Source organism: Sceloporus occidentalis, unplaced genomic scaffold (genome assembly GCF_023333645.1).
Source record: "Sceloporus occidentalis isolate IW3139 unplaced genomic scaffold, rSceOcc1.0.p SCAF_62, whole genome shotgun sequence".
In the NCBI taxonomy this organism is placed as follows: domain Eukaryota; kingdom Metazoa; phylum Chordata; class Lepidosauria; order Squamata; family Phrynosomatidae; genus Sceloporus; species Sceloporus occidentalis.
This window is the reverse complement of record NW_028317042.1, coordinates 2,216,743-2,238,560: the sequence shown is the minus strand read 5'-3', so window position 1 is coordinate 2,238,560 and position 21,818 is coordinate 2,216,743. Positions and strand designations below refer to the sequence as shown.

The 21,818-nt window shown below is 40.5% G+C and overlaps 1 protein-coding gene across 5 annotated transcripts; it reads left to right on the top strand.

Annotated features, from left to right (window-relative positions):
- The first annotated feature begins 2,811 nt into the window (after positions 1-2,811).
- Positions 2,812-21,037, top strand: CD9 (CD9 molecule). Of its 5 annotated transcripts, none has more exons than XM_089492973.1 (8): positions 2,812-2,877; positions 15,944-15,992; positions 16,824-16,921; positions 17,590-17,664; positions 18,006-18,107; positions 19,915-20,007; positions 20,315-20,398; positions 20,972-21,037. In XM_089492973.1, exons 1-8 carry the CDS (start codon positions 2,812-2,814, stop codon positions 21,035-21,037), a joined length of 633 nt encoding a protein of 210 aa, XP_089349099.1. The 5 variants fall into 5 exon arrangements, with proteins under 5 accessions (XP_089349099.1, XP_089349097.1, XP_089349096.1 ...); XM_089492971.1 differs by having other exon boundaries at positions 15,890-15,992; positions 16,827-16,921; XM_089492970.1 differs by having other exon boundaries at positions 15,890-15,992.
- The last annotated feature ends 781 nt before the right edge of the window (positions 21,038-21,818 follow it).

Sequence of the window (21,818 nt, the reverse complement as noted above, 5' to 3'; positions counted from 1 at the left end):
TGAATTTGGACATGTTGGGGGATTTACTATCATAGTCATTATTTAAAGATACACTTAATTGATGTGGATAACCTTCCCAGTAGAGCGGTGGCTGCAGAGAGGGAACCAACAGACCCATGTTTTTGGAATGAGATGTCCAACAAGCTCATGGAGGTGTGCTGATCGGGTGTCCACATACTTTTGGCCATATGGGCTATGTGTGTGTATGGTTTGTATACATCTCTCAGCCACACACATTACAATCTACCACATACCACTCTCAGCACTACATATCACTCTCAACAACACAGACACAACTCTCAGCCACAGAACATACTGCCACAAGCATCACCAACAGCCAATACTACGCCACAGACACCACTATCAACCACAAAGATCACATTCAGCCACACACACCATTGTCTGCCACACATATCATGTTCCACGGACGGTATATATTTAGGTGTTGGGTAGGGAGGGGCGCTTTGGGAGATATCTACAGGGATACGTTAAAAGAGGAGTGAAATTGAAGTGGGGTTTGGACACGGGGTTTGGGTTTGGACATCGGTGGTGGGTACCAGCTGTACCCATTATCATCTGGCATTTGGTCCATAGCTTTGTCATGTGTGATTTTACAAGGGTCCCAAAAACACTACACAAAAGCAACAAAACACCCAGCTGTGTTGAGTAGATAGAAGTATGTTTGTTGGTTGGTGTGCGTGCGCGTGATTCAGCATGAAAAGCAAACAGAATCTGGTATTTTTCATCCTTTATCTTCCATTGACAGCTCTGGAAAGGAACAGGTGAACATTATCATTTCATTTTTTTTCTCCAGCATTGCATAGAACAATGTGCATACCTCCGATTTCATAGATGTCAACAGTCCCGAATTGCTGGACCAGTCCAGGCAACCAGGTTTCTGTCCCAGGTGTTGGCAATGAGCAATGGTTCGGAACTACAGGCAATTGGACATATAGGCACCAGAATGCCTCGAGTAATGAGGACTTTAGGTAGAATTAACTCCTTGGATCCTTTCTCTGCTCCTTTCATGGGTTTTTCTATGCAGTTCTGCAGAGTAAATGTGTGTTGGACGATGGGCGTGCTTTACTGCTGGGAAGGACAGAACACAGTGAGGATCGGGGCCGGCTAATATCAGGTAGAGCCGCACACTTGCCCAAAGCCATGTCGATATCAGAGATGCACTTAACCCTGAGTTGCCCTGTTTTGATGCTCGATAAGCCCCACTAAATCCCTGCTACCTGCTGGCTACCCTTACCTAGCAGGAGTAGCCAACAGATGGCTCTTCGGTTGTTCTAACTCCCATATTCCCTAGCCAGCCACCAAAGAAGAAAGGCACCATGTCTGTGGCTCACTGGGCGTCCTGAGAGTTGTAGAACCACTACTGGTGAAAAGCAACCTGTTGGCAGGTACACGTACGTACCGGTTGAAGAGTAACAGGCCTGGGAAAACATCCAGGTTGAATATTGTTTTATCTTTTATTACATTACAATTGCATTACTCAGAACAAAGTGGCAGAAAGCAATCTGACCGCAGCTTCTTTTCTGATGTTTGTGCCATAGATTACAATCAGTGAATGGAAGCGGATCAGTGCTAGTTATTATGGACAAGCAAACATGAGGGAGTATCCATCAGATTCATACTTTATCCAAATTAATTTGCCTTATGTACCAATCTTTCTGATTGAGGTTTATGAAGTTTTGTATTTCATGTAGAGAAACGTCAAACATGTGTAAGTTAACGGAAGTTTTGACTTTTTCCCACGCATGCAAACAGAGCCAGGCTGGGGGAGAGAAGTCACCCTGTTACTAGACCTAGCGGTAGGTCTAGGGGCTAGCAGGTCACCCTCGTGGATGATCAGGTAGCCACGTATGCCGCTGCTCGATGGCTGGTTATAAAGGAGATGTATGATCTTCCCATCTGGCCCATTGGTACTGTGCGCCTATCCCTGAGACCTTTAACCCTTTAGTAGCCCATCATGATGATTCAATGCAGTCACTCACCAAACATGTTAATCAAATGTCTCTAATACTGGTCCTCGTGGAATCCCATTATTTAAAGATACACCTGAGTCACCTGCATTCAAGCAGGACTAATAACCATAACAGACTGATATCAAAGGTACCAACTGGGAGTCTTTATATATGATTGCAGCACTGTAGAATGGGAAGAAGTCAGCCCCAGACTGCTTGACCATGAGAATCTACCCTTTCACCCTGAGATTGGGGCAAAAACCCTAAATTCAGAGGCAAACCCTGAATGTTCCCAGGTATGACACAGTGTGCTGGGATATGACATCATACCTGGGTGCTTCACAATGAGGATGGCGGATGCAGGGGTGGTCACACCTAAATTCTAAAATACACCACCGGGTCTTATTACTATAGCAACCTATAAAATCCATCCATCTTTCCTTCCAAGCAACATCCCAAGTTGGGGTATAAGGGACGTGCGGTTTTAGTCGCCTGTGAATAACGTTTAACCCCCTCCCCTCCACAACCTGTAAAAATATCCCTTTGTGACTGGAGCTTCTATTCAGATCTGGTCAGCTGGAACGAGAGAATACAGAACAGTTCCAAGACCGACCTGTAAACACAGTGTATATAAACAGAGCTCGGGGAGGTGTGGGCAAAGATCACCAGTGGGTGTAGTTAGTGGGAGCGCCGGCAGGTGGCGCTGTTCTAGCGCATCAGATAGGAGGGTGGGTACGCCAGGCAGTGAATGGAAAAGTAAATCTCACGAACCCCACACCCTGCAGAGCGTCGGGCTGAGCCAGTAACTTCTCCGGACTTCTCCGTCTAAAAACCACTCACCATGCCGGTCAAAGGAGGAACCAAATGCGTCAAATACTTGCTTTTTGCCTTTAATTTTATATTCTGGGTGAGTGGCTGCCTTTTCTTGCCTGTATTGGTGGGGATTCAAAGTCCAGGCACTTCGGGGGGGCGGCACTTTATGTTTTGATCCACACATACCCTATGTGCAGGGGCCATATGCCTGTCTGGAATTAATATGTGAAAGTCTAGATTATTATTTGTGTTTAAAGAATGTTTATTTTTTTTTTCCAATTATTGTTACGATGTTATGTTTTGTTGTTGTTTTTTGTTTTTTTGCTTCAGTACTATTTTTTTTGTTGATTTTACTATTTTTTTTCAATGCTCAGTACATTTAGAGGTTAAAATTTTTTAAATTTGCGAAATGTTTTGCAATACCCCAGTTACACCCATAACATCTCATGAGCTTCTGGGATTGCTTCACTTTGTAAAGTTACCAATGTGTCATGGATTTAACCCATAAAAGAGAGAATTTTTTTTTATTTTTTTGTAATATTTTTGCTGATGTAGCTAGGAAAGGACAGCGAATAGAATAGGATATGTAGTTTGGCTCTGAAAGGGTTAAGAGTATAACTTTTAGGCTCCCTCGGTGCAGACTCCCTCGCCACCCCTGAGCAGTTGTCAACAAGGTGCAAAAAAGCAGCGGAGATCTTTATCCTGATGCCCTGCTTTGGTTAAAGGGAGGGGGTTAGTTTAAGTATTTAGTTAGTATTCCTATACTTATTAGTAATTATGTATTTATTAATCTGTAGGAATTATGATGTTTATTACCTGGTACCTGTGTCATATATTATCTTTTCTATAGCGCCAACAGTTGCCGCAGCGCTTCTTACAGTCCCTACGTTCAAAGGGTCATTATAAGAAAACTTAAATTATTGACATCCATGTAAAAGTTATACTGAAGCACGGCCATAGACATTGTATCGGTTCGTCTTAGTCTGTCAAAACTGCAAAAATACCGCTGATTTAAGCCGGACTTAAGGTATTTGAGCTATGTGGTCAGATAAGGTCTTAAGTGGATTCTTTCAGCAAGGTAGACATTGGAAGATTTTGAAAGATTTTTATTGCCAAGGGGGTAGTTATGGGGAAAAAGCCCCGAGTATGGGTGGCTGCAAGTCGTGCAGATCAAGAATATGGGAGAAATACATAAAACCCATAATAATAATAATAATAATGTGTTTGTTAGAGATATTTTTATTATTGGATAAAGTTTTGGTATTGACTCAGGCTCTGGATTCTGTATGAGCCTAGCAAATAACATATAATAAATAAAATAAATAAAAAAAAAAAACTGGAGGGTGGTGGATAAGTGGAACAGCCTCCCAGCAGAAGTTGTAGAGGTTAATACATTGAGGGAACTTAAACACGCATGGGATAGACATATGGCTCCTGAATCTAAGAGAAGATCAACAACTGATTTAGGTATGCCGACGGTTCTTATCTCCTTTCAAATTCTGTGTTTCTGTAGAAATAATGTCTAGGCATATGGAGCTGAAACCCAGCTACTACATATTGGGTTCTTCCATACCGGCTGTAACGTATTTCTACATCGGACCGTTGGTTAGGTCGGATACACACCCGACCATGTGCTTTTGGGTGTGGAATATAACATATTAGCTCTTGGCTGCTGCACATGCTTGTTCCATGTAAACCTTTTTCTCGGTGTTCTTTAATGGGCGGATGTAACTTGAAACTGATCCAAACTCTGAACGAAGAAAAAAAACTGCACTGTGGGTATTCCCTGTCACGTGACCCAAGACATAATACATACTTGTCTGTTACCTCCCCACCAGTCTAGCAACTTCCATCAACATGCATTCATAAACATATACACATTACAACCATGCATTCATGCATACACACACCCGCCCAAAACGCTAGGTGTGTGAGGAGATAAGACAGATGTAAAATGATCTGATTTAAGGGTCGCACGCAGCAGCGTTAATTTAGATGACGGAATGGTTGAGGATGATGGTAATTATAGTCCACATCTGGAGACTTTCAGTTGCATTAGGAGCATCCAGATGACCCATGTTGGGACTGTGGGGCACCTGTGACATCAAATACAAGTCTGCCCGTGTTAAATGGCTGTGATGTCACTGTTTCCAACCCTTTCTGCACATGCCTAGTGTCGGATCTAGGTACTGTACGTTTGCTATGCTGTTCGCGAGCAGGTTAAATGGAGCATCTGACAGCCAGGATGTAATCTGTCATTTGTCGTTGTCGGGGCTGCTCTTAAAATTAGAAACACAATTTTCCTGCAGATAAGAACCATTCGGCCCATCTAGCTTGCTATTTTTCCTGCTGCAGAGACTCAAGCTTTAATCAGCCCACTTTATGCCTACCCCATGCATGCTTAACCTCCCTTACTGTTTTAGCCTCTACCACTCCTGCTGGGAAGCTGTTCCACTTAACTACCACTCTCTAAGTAAAATCATTTGAGGCGGTTTTCCTTTTAAGCTTCTCGATACCAAAAATTGTTAGCCCCTTTTTACGAGTTTTAATGTTCCTACTGCCGTCTGTTTCCTTCTTAGCTGTGGCTTTGAGAGGATACCACCAAAGCTACATCTATTTTTGTCTAGTTGAGATAATAGGAAAATTGGCAGCGAGATGCCAGGGCGTAGCAGCTTTCCGATCCTCCTACATGTCTGTTCATTGTTCTGGAGACATTGGCATGGAGACGGTAACACAGAGAATTAATTGTTACATTGAACAGTGTTCCTTTTTTTTTTTTTCCCCCGCTTCTCTTTTTGTGAATATCCACATTGGGAGCAGCACTCTGTCTCAATCCCAATTTTATGGGGGTTTGGGGGTCTTTTCACACATTCCTCATCACAGAATACTCAATCAATCAATAATAATAAGTACAGTTTTGGGTACCGTTAACACTGTAGGAACATGTGCCCAGAAATAGCGCTCTGTGTAAGCAGTGTTACATTTGTATGCGTGTAAATATATGAATTTATTAAAGGAGCCATGAAACGTGACTGAATCACAGATTAAGGAGAAAAGTTAGTTCCGGAGGGTAAAAGTGCAGTAGCCTGGAGCTGTTAAGATTTATAAGGTTTCGTTCTAAATACTTTCTTCATGCTCCGAGTTGAAAGGGCCTTTTGTATAGGTTCTGTGATGTCATGAAACTGCCACGCCAAATCTCGTTTTACAAGATGTTATCTGTCCCCCAGTGTAGCCCGTCCTTAAAGGGGAAATGTCTTTATTAATATTACGGATAACGCTGTAAGAAGACGCAGGGTCGTTCTTGGCGCCAAGCAAGCCAGGTCGGTCCCTGGGGTGCCTGAATTTGGGGTAGCCTCAACGGCCACCCCATAAAATGCCACCAATGTGTCGAAGGGGACGTTAAGTGCGGGCTTTGGGTAAGCGTCTCTTACCGCAACCTTGGGAAAGTTTGATTGGCGTGGCATTTAGAAGAAGAATGCGTTTTTCCAAATTTTTTGGCTTTTATATACCAATTGTTTTGTGTTTTAAGAGCTGTAGAACACTGTGATAGACTCATATCCCGGAGGGTCATAAAAGGGACTGTCCCACCTAATCAGGGATGCTTGGGATGTATACTGGTTTTTTTTGTTTTGTTTATTTTTTTTTTTTATTTCGGGTCTTGTACTTGGCCCAGAACATCTTCACGGTGAAATAAGGAGTCTCCTGACTTCTGATCGGAGAGGCACTCCTGGAATTTTAATTTCACAACAGAGTGGGAGGCCATTGATCTAAAGTGCGTGTTTCTTAACATGTATGTAGCACTTTACTGCCCGAGGAGCCGTCCCTAGTACATTAGAGTGTTCAGTCTCTGGAACTAATTATTAATGCCATGGGCCTTTTGGAATGCTCAGATGTTGACGTCGGCAGTTTAATTTGTAGACTTTCTCTTCCTTTTTTATTTGTTGTACATATTCTTTCTTTATGTATGCTGATGTGCACTTTTGGTGAACCCTATTGAACTTTGCTTTTGTTTTATTAGTGCACTCAAGCGTGCTACGCAAATAGTAACTTAATCAAATCTGTCGGTTTTTTTTATTCTTTAAGGTGCTTTTAAGCTTTCGTGTGACAACTAAGCATTACCTGAAAAATTGTGGGGGGGGGGGGGGGAGTAAAGATATATATTTTTAATTTTTTGAGGGGGAAGGGTTTGGATATTGAGCTTAGAATATGTTTCTAATAAACATAAAAGTCTTAAAGAGCCTGTAAAATAAATAATAATAATAAAAAAATAATGTTTCCACTTGATGGAGGAAAATGCTACTTTGTTTATCCGCTGCCGATCACTTCTCTCTCCGGCGGTCTCCACTCGTCTGACAGTGGGGATCCTCTTAAGGACACCAAGTAATTGGAACACCAAAACCTTATTTTTATTTATTTTTTTTAACGGTAGTTTTTTTTTAAATCCAACCAAATGGTGTAAACAGGATGAAGGCAAAGCAGGCCTACTAACGCCTGCTCTTGAGCTATGATCTCAAATGTGTCGCTTTCCACTTTGAAGCTGGATGCTCAGATACAGGAGGGAAAGGACTTCAAAGGTGCGCGACAGACTACCGGGGAACGCGTTAGTTACGCGTACCGCGCCTATCACTTAGGTCAGATTTCGATTTTAGTTATTTTTCTCACCATTTCTGAAAAAAGCAGCCATCTGATTTCTTGTTTGGGGTTATTTTTGACCAACAATTAGCTTACCCTAGTCGGATACAAAATAATTGTTTTTTGGTTCTTTTTCTTAATTTGTATTTTTTTTTTTTTTATTTAAATATATATAATAAATGATTTTATCTTTTAACTAGTAAATAATGGAGTGCACCAGTATATCCAGAAATCCGTCTGAAGGTCGGCTATTGCGTCACACGTCTCAAAACCAGCTTGATTTTTCTTGTTGTTTAGCACTCGAAACAGTATTATTTGTTTGATATTGCGAATGTGTTTTAAAATGTATCTCCACGGAGTATTCACAAAATGTTATATGTGTATCTTGGCCCAATCTGCTAGGTAAACACACTAAGTTCCAACGATACTGTAACCTGGGACCCTCTGAGTAATGAAAGCCTTTGGGGTCAGTGGCCTTTTTGTTTTAGCATAGCCAAATCAGCTCGGTGTGGAGTTTGAGTCTGGAATGTAACCAAAACATCATGATGGCCGTCCTCCAGACTTGCGGATAAGCAGAACCCAATTCTTTTCTGTGTAAGTGAAAATATTGCAATAAGGGCCCTTTTTTTACCTATATCAGGAGCTGTCGGTGCACATATCTGAGAGGTCTTGGGGTGAAGGGGCAGAATGTCAGGGTCGCACAGTCTAGAGCTGACTCATTCATAGTCTACATTGATCTAACGATATCTAGGGCTCCTAATGAATGTGTTTGCTACCAATATGTTATGGTTGATATCCCTGCTTGAATGCAGGTGACTCAATTACGTGTATCTTTAAATACAAAGGTTCCATGGAATCTGCATGATGGGTTAATATTTAAAGAGTCTCAGGGGTCGGCTGAGATACTCTACCGGTGTATGAATGAACCCAAGCCATCAAAACCCTGCATGGATTGCTAAATACACAAAGCGTGCATGCCTTTAATCTTAGTTGTGTATCTGAGCTTATCATATATATAACTTATATAATTATGTAGAGTTCTTTCTGTTTTGAAAGTTGGGCATTGCCGCACCAGAAAATTCCACCAGATCGTCAAACATTAGATCTGGAGAGCTTTGTGTTCTGTGATTACATTCCGAGGTGTTTCCCAGTTTGGACTGGTGGGGATTTCCGATCTGCCCTGTTTTCAGCGTCTGTCTTTCTTATAATTCAGGGAAAGGCCGACACTGGAAGATAGCGTGATAGCGTTAATTATAAAGGAGGAGAAAGGTTAGAATTAGCGGCATAAAACGAAAGAGTGGGAGGTTTAGGTGTAGCGTAAGGAACGTTTACTTTACAGAGAGGGTGGTAGATAAGTGGAACAGCCTCTCAATGGAAGTGGTAGCGGTTAGTAGAGTGAGGGAATCTAAATATGCATGGGATAGGCATATGGCTCCTGAATCCGAGACCAAGGACTGATTAAGGTCTGAGTCAGGAAAAACGGTCAGACTAGATGGGCCAAATGGTTCCTCTCTGCTGTCGCCTTCTATGTTTCTGTGTGTGGGGGTTTGTTTGTTTTTTTCTTTCTTTGCACAGAATGTGGAGACTGGGGTTGGACTTCATTTTTCATTTAAAATAAACCGTCAACAAATCAACAAATGATTTGAACAGGACTGGCCTTCAAATTCTGTAATGAGATTTTTTTTTTAATTCTTTGAATACCTCAACTTCAGAATTGTTACAAAGTCTCATAATTGTGTAATATGGATTAAAAACTAAAATTATTTCTATTATAGTAAACATGACATATCTCATATGAAAATTCTTAACAAAAATTATATTGATTGGATTAATTGGCTACTGTGTAACGGTTTAAAAAAATCAAAAAATAAAAAAAAATCTAATTTTTATTTACTGTGTTACTCTTGCTCACCGTGGGCAGGCTCTCTCTGGATCATGTGCATGCGGAGAAAGGAAGAACGTGTAGCACGAGGGCCAAGTTGTCTAAATACATATATATTTTTCATGTTTTTATGGGAGTTTTGACATGACCGAGCCCCTGTTGATCCGTGTATAAGAAGGTGTGGTGTGTTCTGAGATTCTGTTTACACGGTATCCTTGGACGCAGCGGTTTTTTATTAACACGAATAGGTGTGGCTACTGTGAACACACATGCTCACACACACACACACATGCTCACACACACACACATGCTCACACGCACACACACGCTCACACACACACACACACACACGCTCACACACACACACCCCCTCAGTCTGGCGAAAACGCACATTAGTTCTGTATTTAAAAAAATAAAAAAAGTGACTTATTGTCGGGAAAGTGACTTGTACAGACATATTAACAGGATCATATATCATGCTGTTAAAAACTCTTTTGCGAGACACGGTTGGATTTGATTCCCTTACATGGATTTGTTTTTCATTCAGTTGTATCATCATTCCTGCTCTGGCAGAACGCTGTCGGCTAAGAAATAAAATCAGCCATTGGTTTTCTTTTGGCCGAGGTGACTTGTGCTTCCCTTCGTCGATTGAAAAAAGTGGAATGGTGCTTCAAAGTAATAGGTCCAAGGTGGATACTAAGTCCAAAATCATCATCTTCTGGGGGGGACGGGGACATGCAGCCCCTGCCTTCACTGGCCAAAACTAAGGGAGGGACAGATCTTCTTGGATCACTCCAGAAAAGGAGACCCACTGAGGTCTTCAAGGGGGGGGGGGTGTTGTGGCCAAAAACCAAAAACCGCTCACCCTTCCAAATAACTGGAGTCTGTGTACTAACAATGACATCATCACACTCGCTCAAAAACAAACCAAAACCGTGCCAGCCAAACGCGTGAAGGTGCCATCTCTGACCCCAGAGAAATTCTCTATCCCTCCACTAGCCATAGGCTACTGAGGATTGGTGCACGCTCGGCCATTTATTTCATAGATGCGTTTTTTTTGTTTTTGGTTCCGTTTTTAAAATTCTGTATCCACAGAATAAGATTCTAACTTCTTTTTTTCCCCATTTAGCAGCCTAATAGGACAGATTGTTTCTTTAGCCTCATGTGAACTGCTGAAGCTTACTGTTTGATTTTTGCATATCTACAAGTGAGACAAGAAGTCTGTCAAATGTATTATATTTAACCATCTGTGACCCGCTAGCGGAAAAGTGCTGATAAGGGCCATTTGACCCATTTTAGCTTTCCTTTTTTATGTTTACTTTGCATTTTATGGTCTTTTGGGAAAAATTAAAATAGAGCTAGACATTAGTTGCTCTTCAGTTGCAGTGGTCAGTCGGCAGCTCCCATGATCCTTGGCCAGTATATTGGCTTAAAAAAAATTCATGGGAGTTAGAAGTGAAACGAGAGCTGCGAGGCCACGTGGGCTATTTTTTTTTTTCTTGTTGGCTTGAAATTTTCAGGGTCGATGACAGAACTTTAAGAGCTCTTTAATGTGCATGCTTCAAATACACAAAAAATCAATAAATAAATAAAACACTTACCTGATGCGGAATCGTATATTTCTTGCCACCGATTGGCTGATTGAAGCTGTCAATCAGTGGAAGGAAAGTGCTCCCATTGCACTCTTTGGGAAGACTTTACACATGCTCAGTGAGTATATCACGTGCAGGGCATTTAGCTGGGGGTGGGGGGGCAAATTAATCTCAGGGGGATGCATAACGAAAATTTAAAGGGACCCCACACATTAAAATGCATATGATGGCTGGAGTGTCCTTTTAAGGCCAACAAAGGGTTACACTGTCTGAAAAGTTACAGTAACTATAATTGTTACTGAATTATTTTCAGTATGTTACTATAATTTTAAAAATAGAGTTCAAAATCATGGCTGTGTTGCATGATTTTGGCAAAGATGCGGTTAATATTCCTACCACCCCTGTATCTTTAATGCAAGCTTTTCTTCTACAAATAAATACTGTAAATAGATCTGACATTTAGTCCAGAGTTTCGTCATAAAGAGGTTGCGATTAGTTATGCAGCTGTTACTAATATTATATACACTCAACTCTGTACCCCAAGCTGCGGAATCACTCAATTCTCAATTACTCAAATCAATTCCCATCCTCACCGGTAGGCCTGCTCTAATTCGGATGAACGACTCAATAGCGACTGTCCTTTACCAAATATTACCAAACGATTTGATCCGAAGTCTTAGAAACTTAGTAATTAATTGCAGATAAGAACCATTTGGCACACCTAATCACACTAACGATTCAAACCTTAATCAGACGTTGGTCTCGTCTTAGATTCCGGAGCCATATGCCGATCCCATGCATGGTTAAATTACCTCCCTGTGTTAACCTCTACCACTTCTCTCATGTTAACCTCTACCCCTTCTCTTTTGTTGACTTCTACCCCTTCTCTTGTGTTGACCTCCTACCCTTTCTCTTGTGTTGACCTCCTACCCCTTCTCTTGTGTTGACCTCCTACCCCTTCTCTTGTGTTGATCTCTACCCCTTCTCTTGTGTTGACCTCCTACCCCTTCTCTTCCACTTATTTACAACCTCAGTAAAGTTCAAGGCAATCTCTGGGCTTTGTTCACTAAAGTGGGAGTTGGCCGTAGAGTTTCATTTTAAAGGGCCACCCCTGGCACATTTGCCTACAGTCTATTTGCGTTAACCGAGAAGTCAAATAAACCATTACCACATCTGGCCAAAAATCCTTGCGCAAGAGCCATATTTTCTATATTCTATATGTAGAATTGGACAGCAGATAAGAACCATTCGGCCCATCTAAGTCGTTGGTCTCATCTTCAGGAGTTAATATGTTTATCCCATGCATGTTTAGATTCTCTCACTCTATTAACATTACTACTTGTGCTGGGAGGCTGTAGAGTAAACTCATTAGTGGATCCATTCTCCTGAAACCCTACTTGGACTTGTTTTCATAAAATCCGTTTGTGGCTAAATTACCAGCATAAATTGTCGATGGGGGGCTGTTATGTGTGTAGTCTGTAGGACTCTCTTCTACCATTTGTCATGCTTGCCGTGGAGAATTGGATGCATCAGAATTCTTTATAAAAGGTTCCACACTGACCTATTCACTTCCATCTTTGGTGACGTTCCGTTTAAGAAATCTAAATCTGTGACCCTATTTGGAAAGCAGAATTCTTTCCAAATGTAAAATGTCATCCTAAAAATAATGCAAAATAAATAGGTGGGTGTAAAAATACAAGGGGAATAATAATAATAATAATAATAAAAAAAACCCTAATTCTATGAAAATCAAAGCTTCTTCTTCCTAGTGGCATAAAACACTGCGTGAGAACTTTTCAAGATGAAAGCTTTTTCTATATGTTTGTATCATTAGCCACGTAATGATACACTAAATAATACATTTAATCCCACTTAAAATACATGAATGGGAAAAAGTTATTCATAAAAAGTAGTAAATTCTTCTCTGAATTCTCAGGTTGACACACTTGGAAACTCTCCAGGTTGGACCTGGAGTCTCCGGGTAAAGCTCTGCTTCCCCAGATGTCAGGGTTACTTTTCTCTTTCACCGTGTCGGAGGATCCGTGTTTAGCTGTGCTCACTCCCAGCCCTGGTTAACGCTTTCAGCGACTATCCACACCCCTATTGTGGCCAACACCAACCCATGCAGAAAAAGAGAGCTCAGGATAGCCTACCCTCGGGACTTCCCGGGTATGGTCACGCAGGATGAAGATGACTCCTTGATATTATACTTTGATTTAATGGTACCCGAGCATTCCAGCCAGTGGCCCCCCCCCCCCCCGCTACTGTTCACTTCTAAAATCCCTGCTTGGATACAGGTGATTTCATTCATATAGTCTTTGCCACCAAGTCATGATTTTCATGATTATTGGTGCCGTTATTACAAAATCAGTTCAATAGAATGTTTGTAATGGCCTGTTAGGGGTTAATATTTCTAGAATCACAGGGTCAGCTCATTAAAAAAAAAACATTGTAATGGGCAAAATGTGCCTTGTAAGGACAGTATGATTATTGAACTTTAAAAGGGGAAGTTTTACGACATTTTGGGTTATAAGGATAATATTGTATAAGGTGGTGGTGTTGTATACAGTGTGTTGTGTAGCACTGGGGAGAACCGGCTTTTGTTTTGCTTTATTTCAATATACTTTTTGTCTGCAGACCCGGATGTTGTAAGCAGTCAGTAAGCAGTAATTTTTGGGTAAATTCCAAACACTACACTGAGCTGATTCTTTACATCAATGCTAATGAAGTCCTACTTATGCTTATGAAGTCCCTTTCCCCATAGACTTTTATTGGTAAAATGGTCCTTTGGAAGGGTTTTTTGGATTATTGGGACATTCTCTCTGCTTCCGCGGTACCCTGAGCTCATTTTGGGAAAGTTTCCATTCTTTCTGCATTAGCAGGATAATAAATGATTATGTTGTAAGTGACCCCGTTTGCAGTTACGTCTTCCAGATGGAAACATTTTTTCGCTCCATCTGGTTTTCTTCTCGTTGCAAAATCTCACACCCGATTTAGTTCGCATCCCATTGCCACCATAAATTCCTTTACCTTGGTAACCTCTACCCCTTCTGCTGGAAGATAGTTCCATTCAGCCACTACCCTTACTATAACTTTCATTTTGGTCCTAGCATTTCCTTCCTCGTGTACCCTGTTTAACCCTTTATATGATCATATCTCACTTCTGTTTGTTTTTAGTTTGTAAACTATTTGCCGTTTCCCTATCTCTCTGGGTAGGCGTTTTTCCCAAGGTGCCTTCATGATTGTTCTAGCGCTGGTATGTTTGTTGCCATGGCAACAGGAAAAACATCAGTGGTATTTAATCTTTCTCATTACCGTTGTATACGAGTGGAACACAGTATGTTACGTGACCTTTTGTGTTCTACGATGATTAATATAACGATTTGAGGTGGGCTTACATTAGGACAATGGGTAAACAAGGTTTCCCCACACTAATCAAAATAGCAACCATGCAGGCATGTCACTTTTAATTTTTTATTTTTTATAGAAATTCTAATCTTTGTGCTTTGACGTTGTGTGTTTTTTACTTTATTTTTATTTTAAATAAAACCACCTCACCACAAGCTTCTTACAAGATGGAAACGCCTTGCTATAACACCTTGAGACTTCAGCGAGCCGCCATCTTGCCATAAGCACCTTACTCATGCCTGGGGGGGACCCTGCATCATGAATGCTTTAATATCCACACCAAATAATTGGAATCGGGGGGGGGGGGGGTTAACAACGCAGTCTCTTAACCAGCATAGACAGCTATGTGCAAACATGGAAGATATACAATGTTGCTTAGTCAGAGCCATACGCATTTCCCAACAGGGCCCCAACCATTTGTATTTATTTCCATGCTTCACAAATAAACGTGTTTTTGGGTTGAGCGTGCACATGATTGTCTGTGTTTGGATAAAAGCTGGACGTTGCTATTCCTAAAACGTTCTAGATCACCATCTTGAAGGCATCTGGACTTTATTGTCTAGGAACACCCAAATAGATATTTTGATGTGGGGACAGTGTGGAAAAACAGATGAGATATATTTAATGGAATGAAGAATCATGGAGATCCAGAAGCTAGGAAGTTAAGATGGCTGATTACACCCCCCCCCCCCAACATTTCAGGTGCCCAAAGTGAGACACTTTTGTTGGTAGCATGGTTAGAGTCTGGCAGGACCATGTAGTTGTGGCGCATTGAAGGGCTGCATAGCAAGAGGCTACTTTAGAGTATTTGGCACCCATGGCTGTTCCTGTTTTTGGAAGTGGCCCCTCTATACCAAAAATGAGAAACTGGCACATTTTTGTTTTACAAAACCTTTTTTTTTAGTATAAAGTGTGTAATATAGTAAAATAGTAATGCTCCAGTCTCTATCATGCGGGAATGGGGGAAAAAAAAACCCCTGTTCTCAGTTGTGCTGTAATTTGATAGGAGTGAGGAACTCCTCATTGTTCCTTTGGTATTCCTTGGGTTAACCCTCTGTTTTGGGAGAGAAAAGGAGGTATTTCCGACAATTGCGAAACCCAATAAAAGCCCAGATTGGGAGATAATTGAGCTCTGTTGAAACCAGTTAGGGCAGTACCTTGCCTGTGATCAGCCAGCCTCGCGTAGAACGGATTCCAGAATCTAACACGGCTCTGTTTGTTAAACAGAGGAAGAGTGAGTCATCTTAATGGAAAATCTGAGTAGAGCGTGGCTTCTAGCTTAAAGATGCGGTGCCACTTAGACAAAAACGAATGACACTTTCTAGTATGTTTAATAAACCTTCGCACATCTGTAACTCTTTTCTCTGAATATCATGGTCACATAAAAAAATAAAAAAAATAAAAAATTTGAAGTAGCATTTTCAGTTTCTTTGGCAACAAAATATTCTTGCTTTTGTGTCACATGATCATGGCAAAAAAACTGCAGGGCATTTATATATCATTCCATATGAATCTGATTTTTCTGAAAACCATACTTTTTCCAAGAATGCAAAAAATTTACACGTTTTATTTTTTTTTTTCTTTTCCTTAAGCTTGCTGGAACAGCCGTCCTCGCGATAGGATTATGGCTCCGGTTCGATAGTCAAACCAAAAGTATGTTTGAGTCTGATTCAAACCCAAGTTCATTCTATACAGGTAAGTTTAATTTATAAAATATTTGTTTGTTCAGAATGTCGGATGTATTGTGATCACATATTGCGCGCCCGGCCTTGTAATTACTTTAGCGATTTAATGGCTCGATGGATACTCCATGTCCTAACTTTTGAAAGCTTTATAACAAAAGTATGGCTGGAGAAAGAACTGTTATACATCTTTCATACATTCCTTCGAGGGAGATTCTGCTTTTGGCATTTCTACCATTGAGTAGCTACTAACAGAATTGCAGTCAGAAGAAGTTAGTCGGCGTCCGGGATCATTTTCAAATGTTTTACTGTGGTCCATACCTTGCGTATACCGCCGTTTATGCAGGATAGTCCCAATAGTCAGATGCTCACCTGTTCAGCTGCTCCAGCTTTACCGGCAGTGGGGATCATGGGCTGGTTGGGGAGAAGCTGTGATCTCCCCCTATAGAGAGCTGTGAAATAAATGGCGGTCTATGCCATTGAATTACCAACCTCCTTTGTGGGCAACTTGCCACAACCTCAAGGTGGGTATGCTGGGGGGGTGGTCCCTAAAGAAGAGTACCCCCCAAGGTCTAGAAATCTTATGTAATGTTACATCTTTTTCTATATTGGTCCAATAAAACATTTGACTCCATCTGTCCCCTAAAGTGTGATGTAAGAGAAGATCATTAACTGGATCAATGCTGTGAGCAGAATGCAGCCCTGGAAACATTGTTTCTCAGTCCTATTAAATGCCCCTTTCCAGATATAATTCTTTAGTCGTGTAAAATGTTGCCCCTTTAATATTTTTTCAGCCAATGCTTAATTATTCTGGTCCTTATACAAGATGGCTCTTTCTTTGCAGGAGTTTACATCCTCATTGGCGCCGGAGCACTCATGATGTTGGTTGGGTTCCTCGGCTGCTGTGGAGCAATTCAGGAGTCGGAGTGCATGCTTGGACTGGTAATGATTCGTGATTTTCTGGGAAATCAAGACATTTTATTCCTATACATTTTGGGCACTTTCTGGTCAACACTCTAAACATAATGATGGATTTGCTGATTGCAAGAAGAACTGGATTAGCGGGTGACCTTGGGGCCTTCGTCTTTTAGGTTGAGTGATAGTAATAGCTGAAGGGCAATTATTGCCAATTTCTATTCACCCCTACATATAATATAATTTGCCTCTTCAACCTTTTTTGAACTTCAGTGACATTAGAATATAATCGCAAAGGTTAGGTAGAGTAATGGCCCTAGTTATTGCTTCCAGTTTCCAAACAAGCATGGCGCAAGAATAGTTGAAGTGGTAGAAAACGACAGGGTATGTTGACCTCTAGTCCACGCGGTCTGCAAACAGGCCCGCGAGTTCCGTAAATCTTTGATTTAATCTGTTTCGTTTACTTTGAATGAGCTGTCGGTGCTCAAGCTGGGATATCCTAAAAATCCTGGCTGGGCTGTGGCCCCTGAGGCCCGGAGTTTGACTTCTTCTGACTTGAAACAGTGAAGTGCATTCGGAAGTAACGCTGCATTCTTTTAAGTTTATTCCGTCGGTGGTTTTACTTGGTATAAATGGCACATCCGCAATAAGAATTGAACTCAAATAGTGAATGGATATCTCTATTTTTCTTCCAGTTCTTTGCATTCCTTCTTGTGATTTTTGCGATTGAAATAGCTGCTGGTATCTGGGGATTTTCAAATAAAGACAAGGTACGTTTTGTAAACACGTTTGTTTTTTTACATTTTTTTTCTGTTAAAAACAATTACAAAGGGCAAGGCTGCAATGTCGTGCCCTAAGGAAGAAATGTGGATGTTGTAATCCTTCGGACTTCTGAATTGTGTCCTTTACCCCGTTTACTGTTAAAGGACCCACAATATCTGTCTTGCTTCTTAAAAACATATAATTGCCATACCTGGGGACTTTCTGGCTCCGGCTACCTGGAGCCCCCCCCCCCCCGGTGGGCGGTCGCGGATTAAAGCAAACAGACGCCCTTCTGGCCATAAGGAATGGGAACTGAGTTTGTAAATATCTTTTTTTATTATTATTGTAGGTTGTTGAAGAACTAAAAACATTTTACAAGGATACTTATGCAAAGTACATGGAAACAAAAGAAGCATCTGTTAAGGAAACTCTCAAAGGAATCCATTTTGCCGTAAGTTCAATGTTTTTAAGGATTGCATGGGCATTATGGGTTAATGTGGATAATTGAAGATTGTGCTTGGTATGCTGAGCCACGGTTTGCCGGTAAAGAAAGAAAAGAAAAAAAGAGAATAATAATAAGATAAAACCAAGAGCAACCAACGTGCCACTGGAACACAGGAGTGATAAAGGTCCTCTGTACGCTTATGAAGAGATTCCATTAAAAACCAGCCGTTTCCAGCTACAATAGTCATTTACAACATTAACCTCGTCTGTGCTGGATTTCTGATCCATTTCATGTTATTTTAATGGACAAATTTGCTAAGTGACTCCAAACATTTGAACAGTGGAGATAGCGTGTGTATGAGTATGTGTATGGATAGATATATAAGCAAGGTTATATACCTGCTTAACGAAACTACAGGTTGTACCATCACATATATGCACTTTATTTTGATGATTGGCTTATTTATTAATATTTTTTACTGAATGGAAATCAACCAAATCCTCATTTGTTTTATATTTAACCCTCGAATGTTTGTCTAGTCGCTATGCGGGCTGCACAATCTCTATTTTCCGGTACAGGGCTGCCCGAGCTCCCTTAGTCATTAGTGAGGAATGTGCGTTGGCTGGGAAGGGATTGGTAGGGAGTGTAGGTTACCAGTAAACTGCTTTGCCAACTGGCCTTCAAACATCTGCCCTGCCGGGAAACACTCATCGCGTGTAAACAACTGACAAACAGAGGAGGGTCTTCCTCGGCTTTACTACATTTCTTTCTCTGTCTGTCTTTAAGAAATACGAATTTTCGAAAGGAAATGAGATGAAAGAATAAAAAAGCAAACATGAAATAATTGTGTCTTCACGTGTTTATTGTAGATTTTTACAGTTTTATTATTCATAATTGGTTCTCCTTAAGGAAAGGATAGAGAATACACAACAGCAGCCTGTTCTTCTGCTTCCTTGGGTAATAAGGAGCTTGGAGGTATTTCTTACCCAAGTGAGCAAAGCTAAATTCCCCACAGAGAACCGCATAGCAAAACATAGAGCGAAACGCTTTGTTTCAGTAAGGATCGATGCGTCTCCATTAGTACTTGGTAGGAATGACATCACACACATGTTTAGCTTTTTAAAAAAAAAAAACATGATTATTTATGTGCCCTTTGAGTCCTCCTGGCGCCCCATTTTTGTTTTTAAGGATCAGCAGGGGCAATATAGGGTTACATACATATACACCATACACTTATTCATACACACACGCATACTTCCTCTTACCTTTTCCCACTCTTTAGCTTGCAAGCTTCTGCGCTGCTGCTGTCCTACTGCCATGGGGTCACGTAATGCACGTTCTTAAATAAACTGACTTATTTTTATGAACCATGATTGTGATGGAAATAAGTGTGTAATACAGCAGCCAAGTTATAAGGTTAAGTCTTACATGTTTTTCAGGACTGACCTGCTTGTAGACCCAATTATACAGCTGCAGACAACTTTTTTGTTTTGTTTTTGTTTTGTTTTTACAGTTTACAGCTCATTTTGGAGTCAAAGGGGTTTTTTTCCCTTTGAATTTGAAATCGCTTTGATGTTTGTTTGGATTTTACCTTCTTCTGGATCAACTGTGAGGTTTAGAAAAAAAAAATATATTCCAGTTAACAAAACTCACCCCTATCCAAGGGCTCCTGTTATTATAATATATATATATATATATTATGCAATTTAAAATATTTAAGGAAGAGTAAAGAAGTGTGTGTGATTTATATATATAATGTTTCACTTTAGAAAAACGAGAATTGGTTAAAAAAACCTTTATTGTTCATTTTCAGTTTGACTGCTGTGGAATGACTGGCGTGCTTGAAGCTGCCCTGACAGACATATGTCCAGCCAAAAGCGGATTGACTAACATACTTTCTTCCGAGGTAAGGCTTTTTTTAGACTATATATTCACTTATCAACCACCGTTTCACGGTTTTCACCAATGTTGCAATTTAATGTGTATTATAGCGGAGTGTCACCTTTTAACCCCTTAAGGACAGACGACATAATATTATGTCCCATCAAAACCAGCTATTAAGCCCAAAGACATAGTATTATGTCCCTCGCTACTGTTGCATTTGTCAGCTAAGTGCAGGAGCATTTTATAGTATAACTAAATATATATTATACATATTAACATACAGTAATATTTATTTAACTTTTTCTTGGTTTTTTTTTCTTTTTCTTCAGAGCTGCCCCGCAGCCATTGAAAAGGTTTTCAATAATAAGTTACATATTATTGGAGCTGTTGGGATTGGAATTGCTGTGATCTTGGTGAGTAACCATTTTTAATTCTAAATGCTTCATTACTGCAGATCTGATGTTTTTGGGGGAAATTGACATCTCTTTCGCTCGCTCCTTTATTCTCTTTCGCTCGCTCGCCCCTTTGCTCTCTTTCGCTCGCTCGCCCCTTTGCTCTCTTTCGCTCGCTCGCCCCTTTGCTCTCTTTCGCTCGCTCGCCCCTTTGCTCTCTTTCGCTCGCTCGCCCCTTTGCTCTCTTTCGCTCGCTCGCCCCTTTGCTCTCTTTCGCTCGCTCGCTCGCTCCTTTGCTCTCTTTCGCTCGCTCTCTCATATGTAAGCCGGGCTCTCTCCACCTAATGTATCGGTTTGTCTTAGTCTGACATTTCTAGTCTTGTCATACCCCTTGAATATATGTGTTGTATTAAGCGCTGCGTAGATTGTTGGCCATATATAAATAAAAGATAATAATAATAATATGTGAAAAGGCGGGATGTCCCCTAATCTTTAGGTTGATTTAATGTACCTATAAACCCTCTGAAATGTAACATCTGGATAAATATCCTATTTTTTTGAAACATTTATTGGAATACAATTTTCTTTTCACAGATCTTCGGCATGATTTTCAGCATGGTGCTTTGTTGTGCAATCCGGAACAACAGGGAAATGGTATAATACAGTGTGTTAGTAGGAAGACCCATTTGGGGGTCTCGTAAATATTATGTTCAAAGCGGCGTTTTCCAACCAAAAAAAAGTTGTTATATTTTTTGTTTTTAATGCAGCATTTTTGCTTTTGTTTTGTCTAAATGTCTGAACTGTTGTAAACCAATGATACAAGGTATATGATTTTGTTGATAGGTTAAACACATATATATTGTATAAAAAGTTTATTCCATGTAATCAATTTTAGGCCTGTCTTTGCTTTCTTAAAATGATAATCAAACAGTAACTTATGTTGAATATCATTTGATACTTAATAAAAAAAAATAGTTAAACATGGTTTGTGATTTTGTGTTTAAACTACACAAATGTACTGTAGGAAAAAAAAAAATACCATGTGGAATTTTCACTTCTTGACAACCCTTCCGATTTACACGTTTGCAATGCACAATAAACCTGTTTAATGTTTTTGTATATTGGGTATTTCTTTTTAAAGCAAATCTGTTGCTTTTCCCAAATTTTGGATTCTCCTGTTACGTACCCTAAAAAAAACAAAAACGCAAGAACCCTAACGGGATTACTAAAGGGACAGTTTAATGTCCACGACGGCCACAGTAAAGAAGAATGCATATAAAAAATATTGACTACTTTAATATGCATTCATTAAACGATGGGGGAGGGGGATAAATGACTTATCTTATGGAGAAGCTGCAGATCTGTTCCTCTTGAAGCAGCCAATCGGTGTCGGGAAGTAACTCCCATTAAAAACAAAAAAGGAGCTTTTTCTGTGTATGTT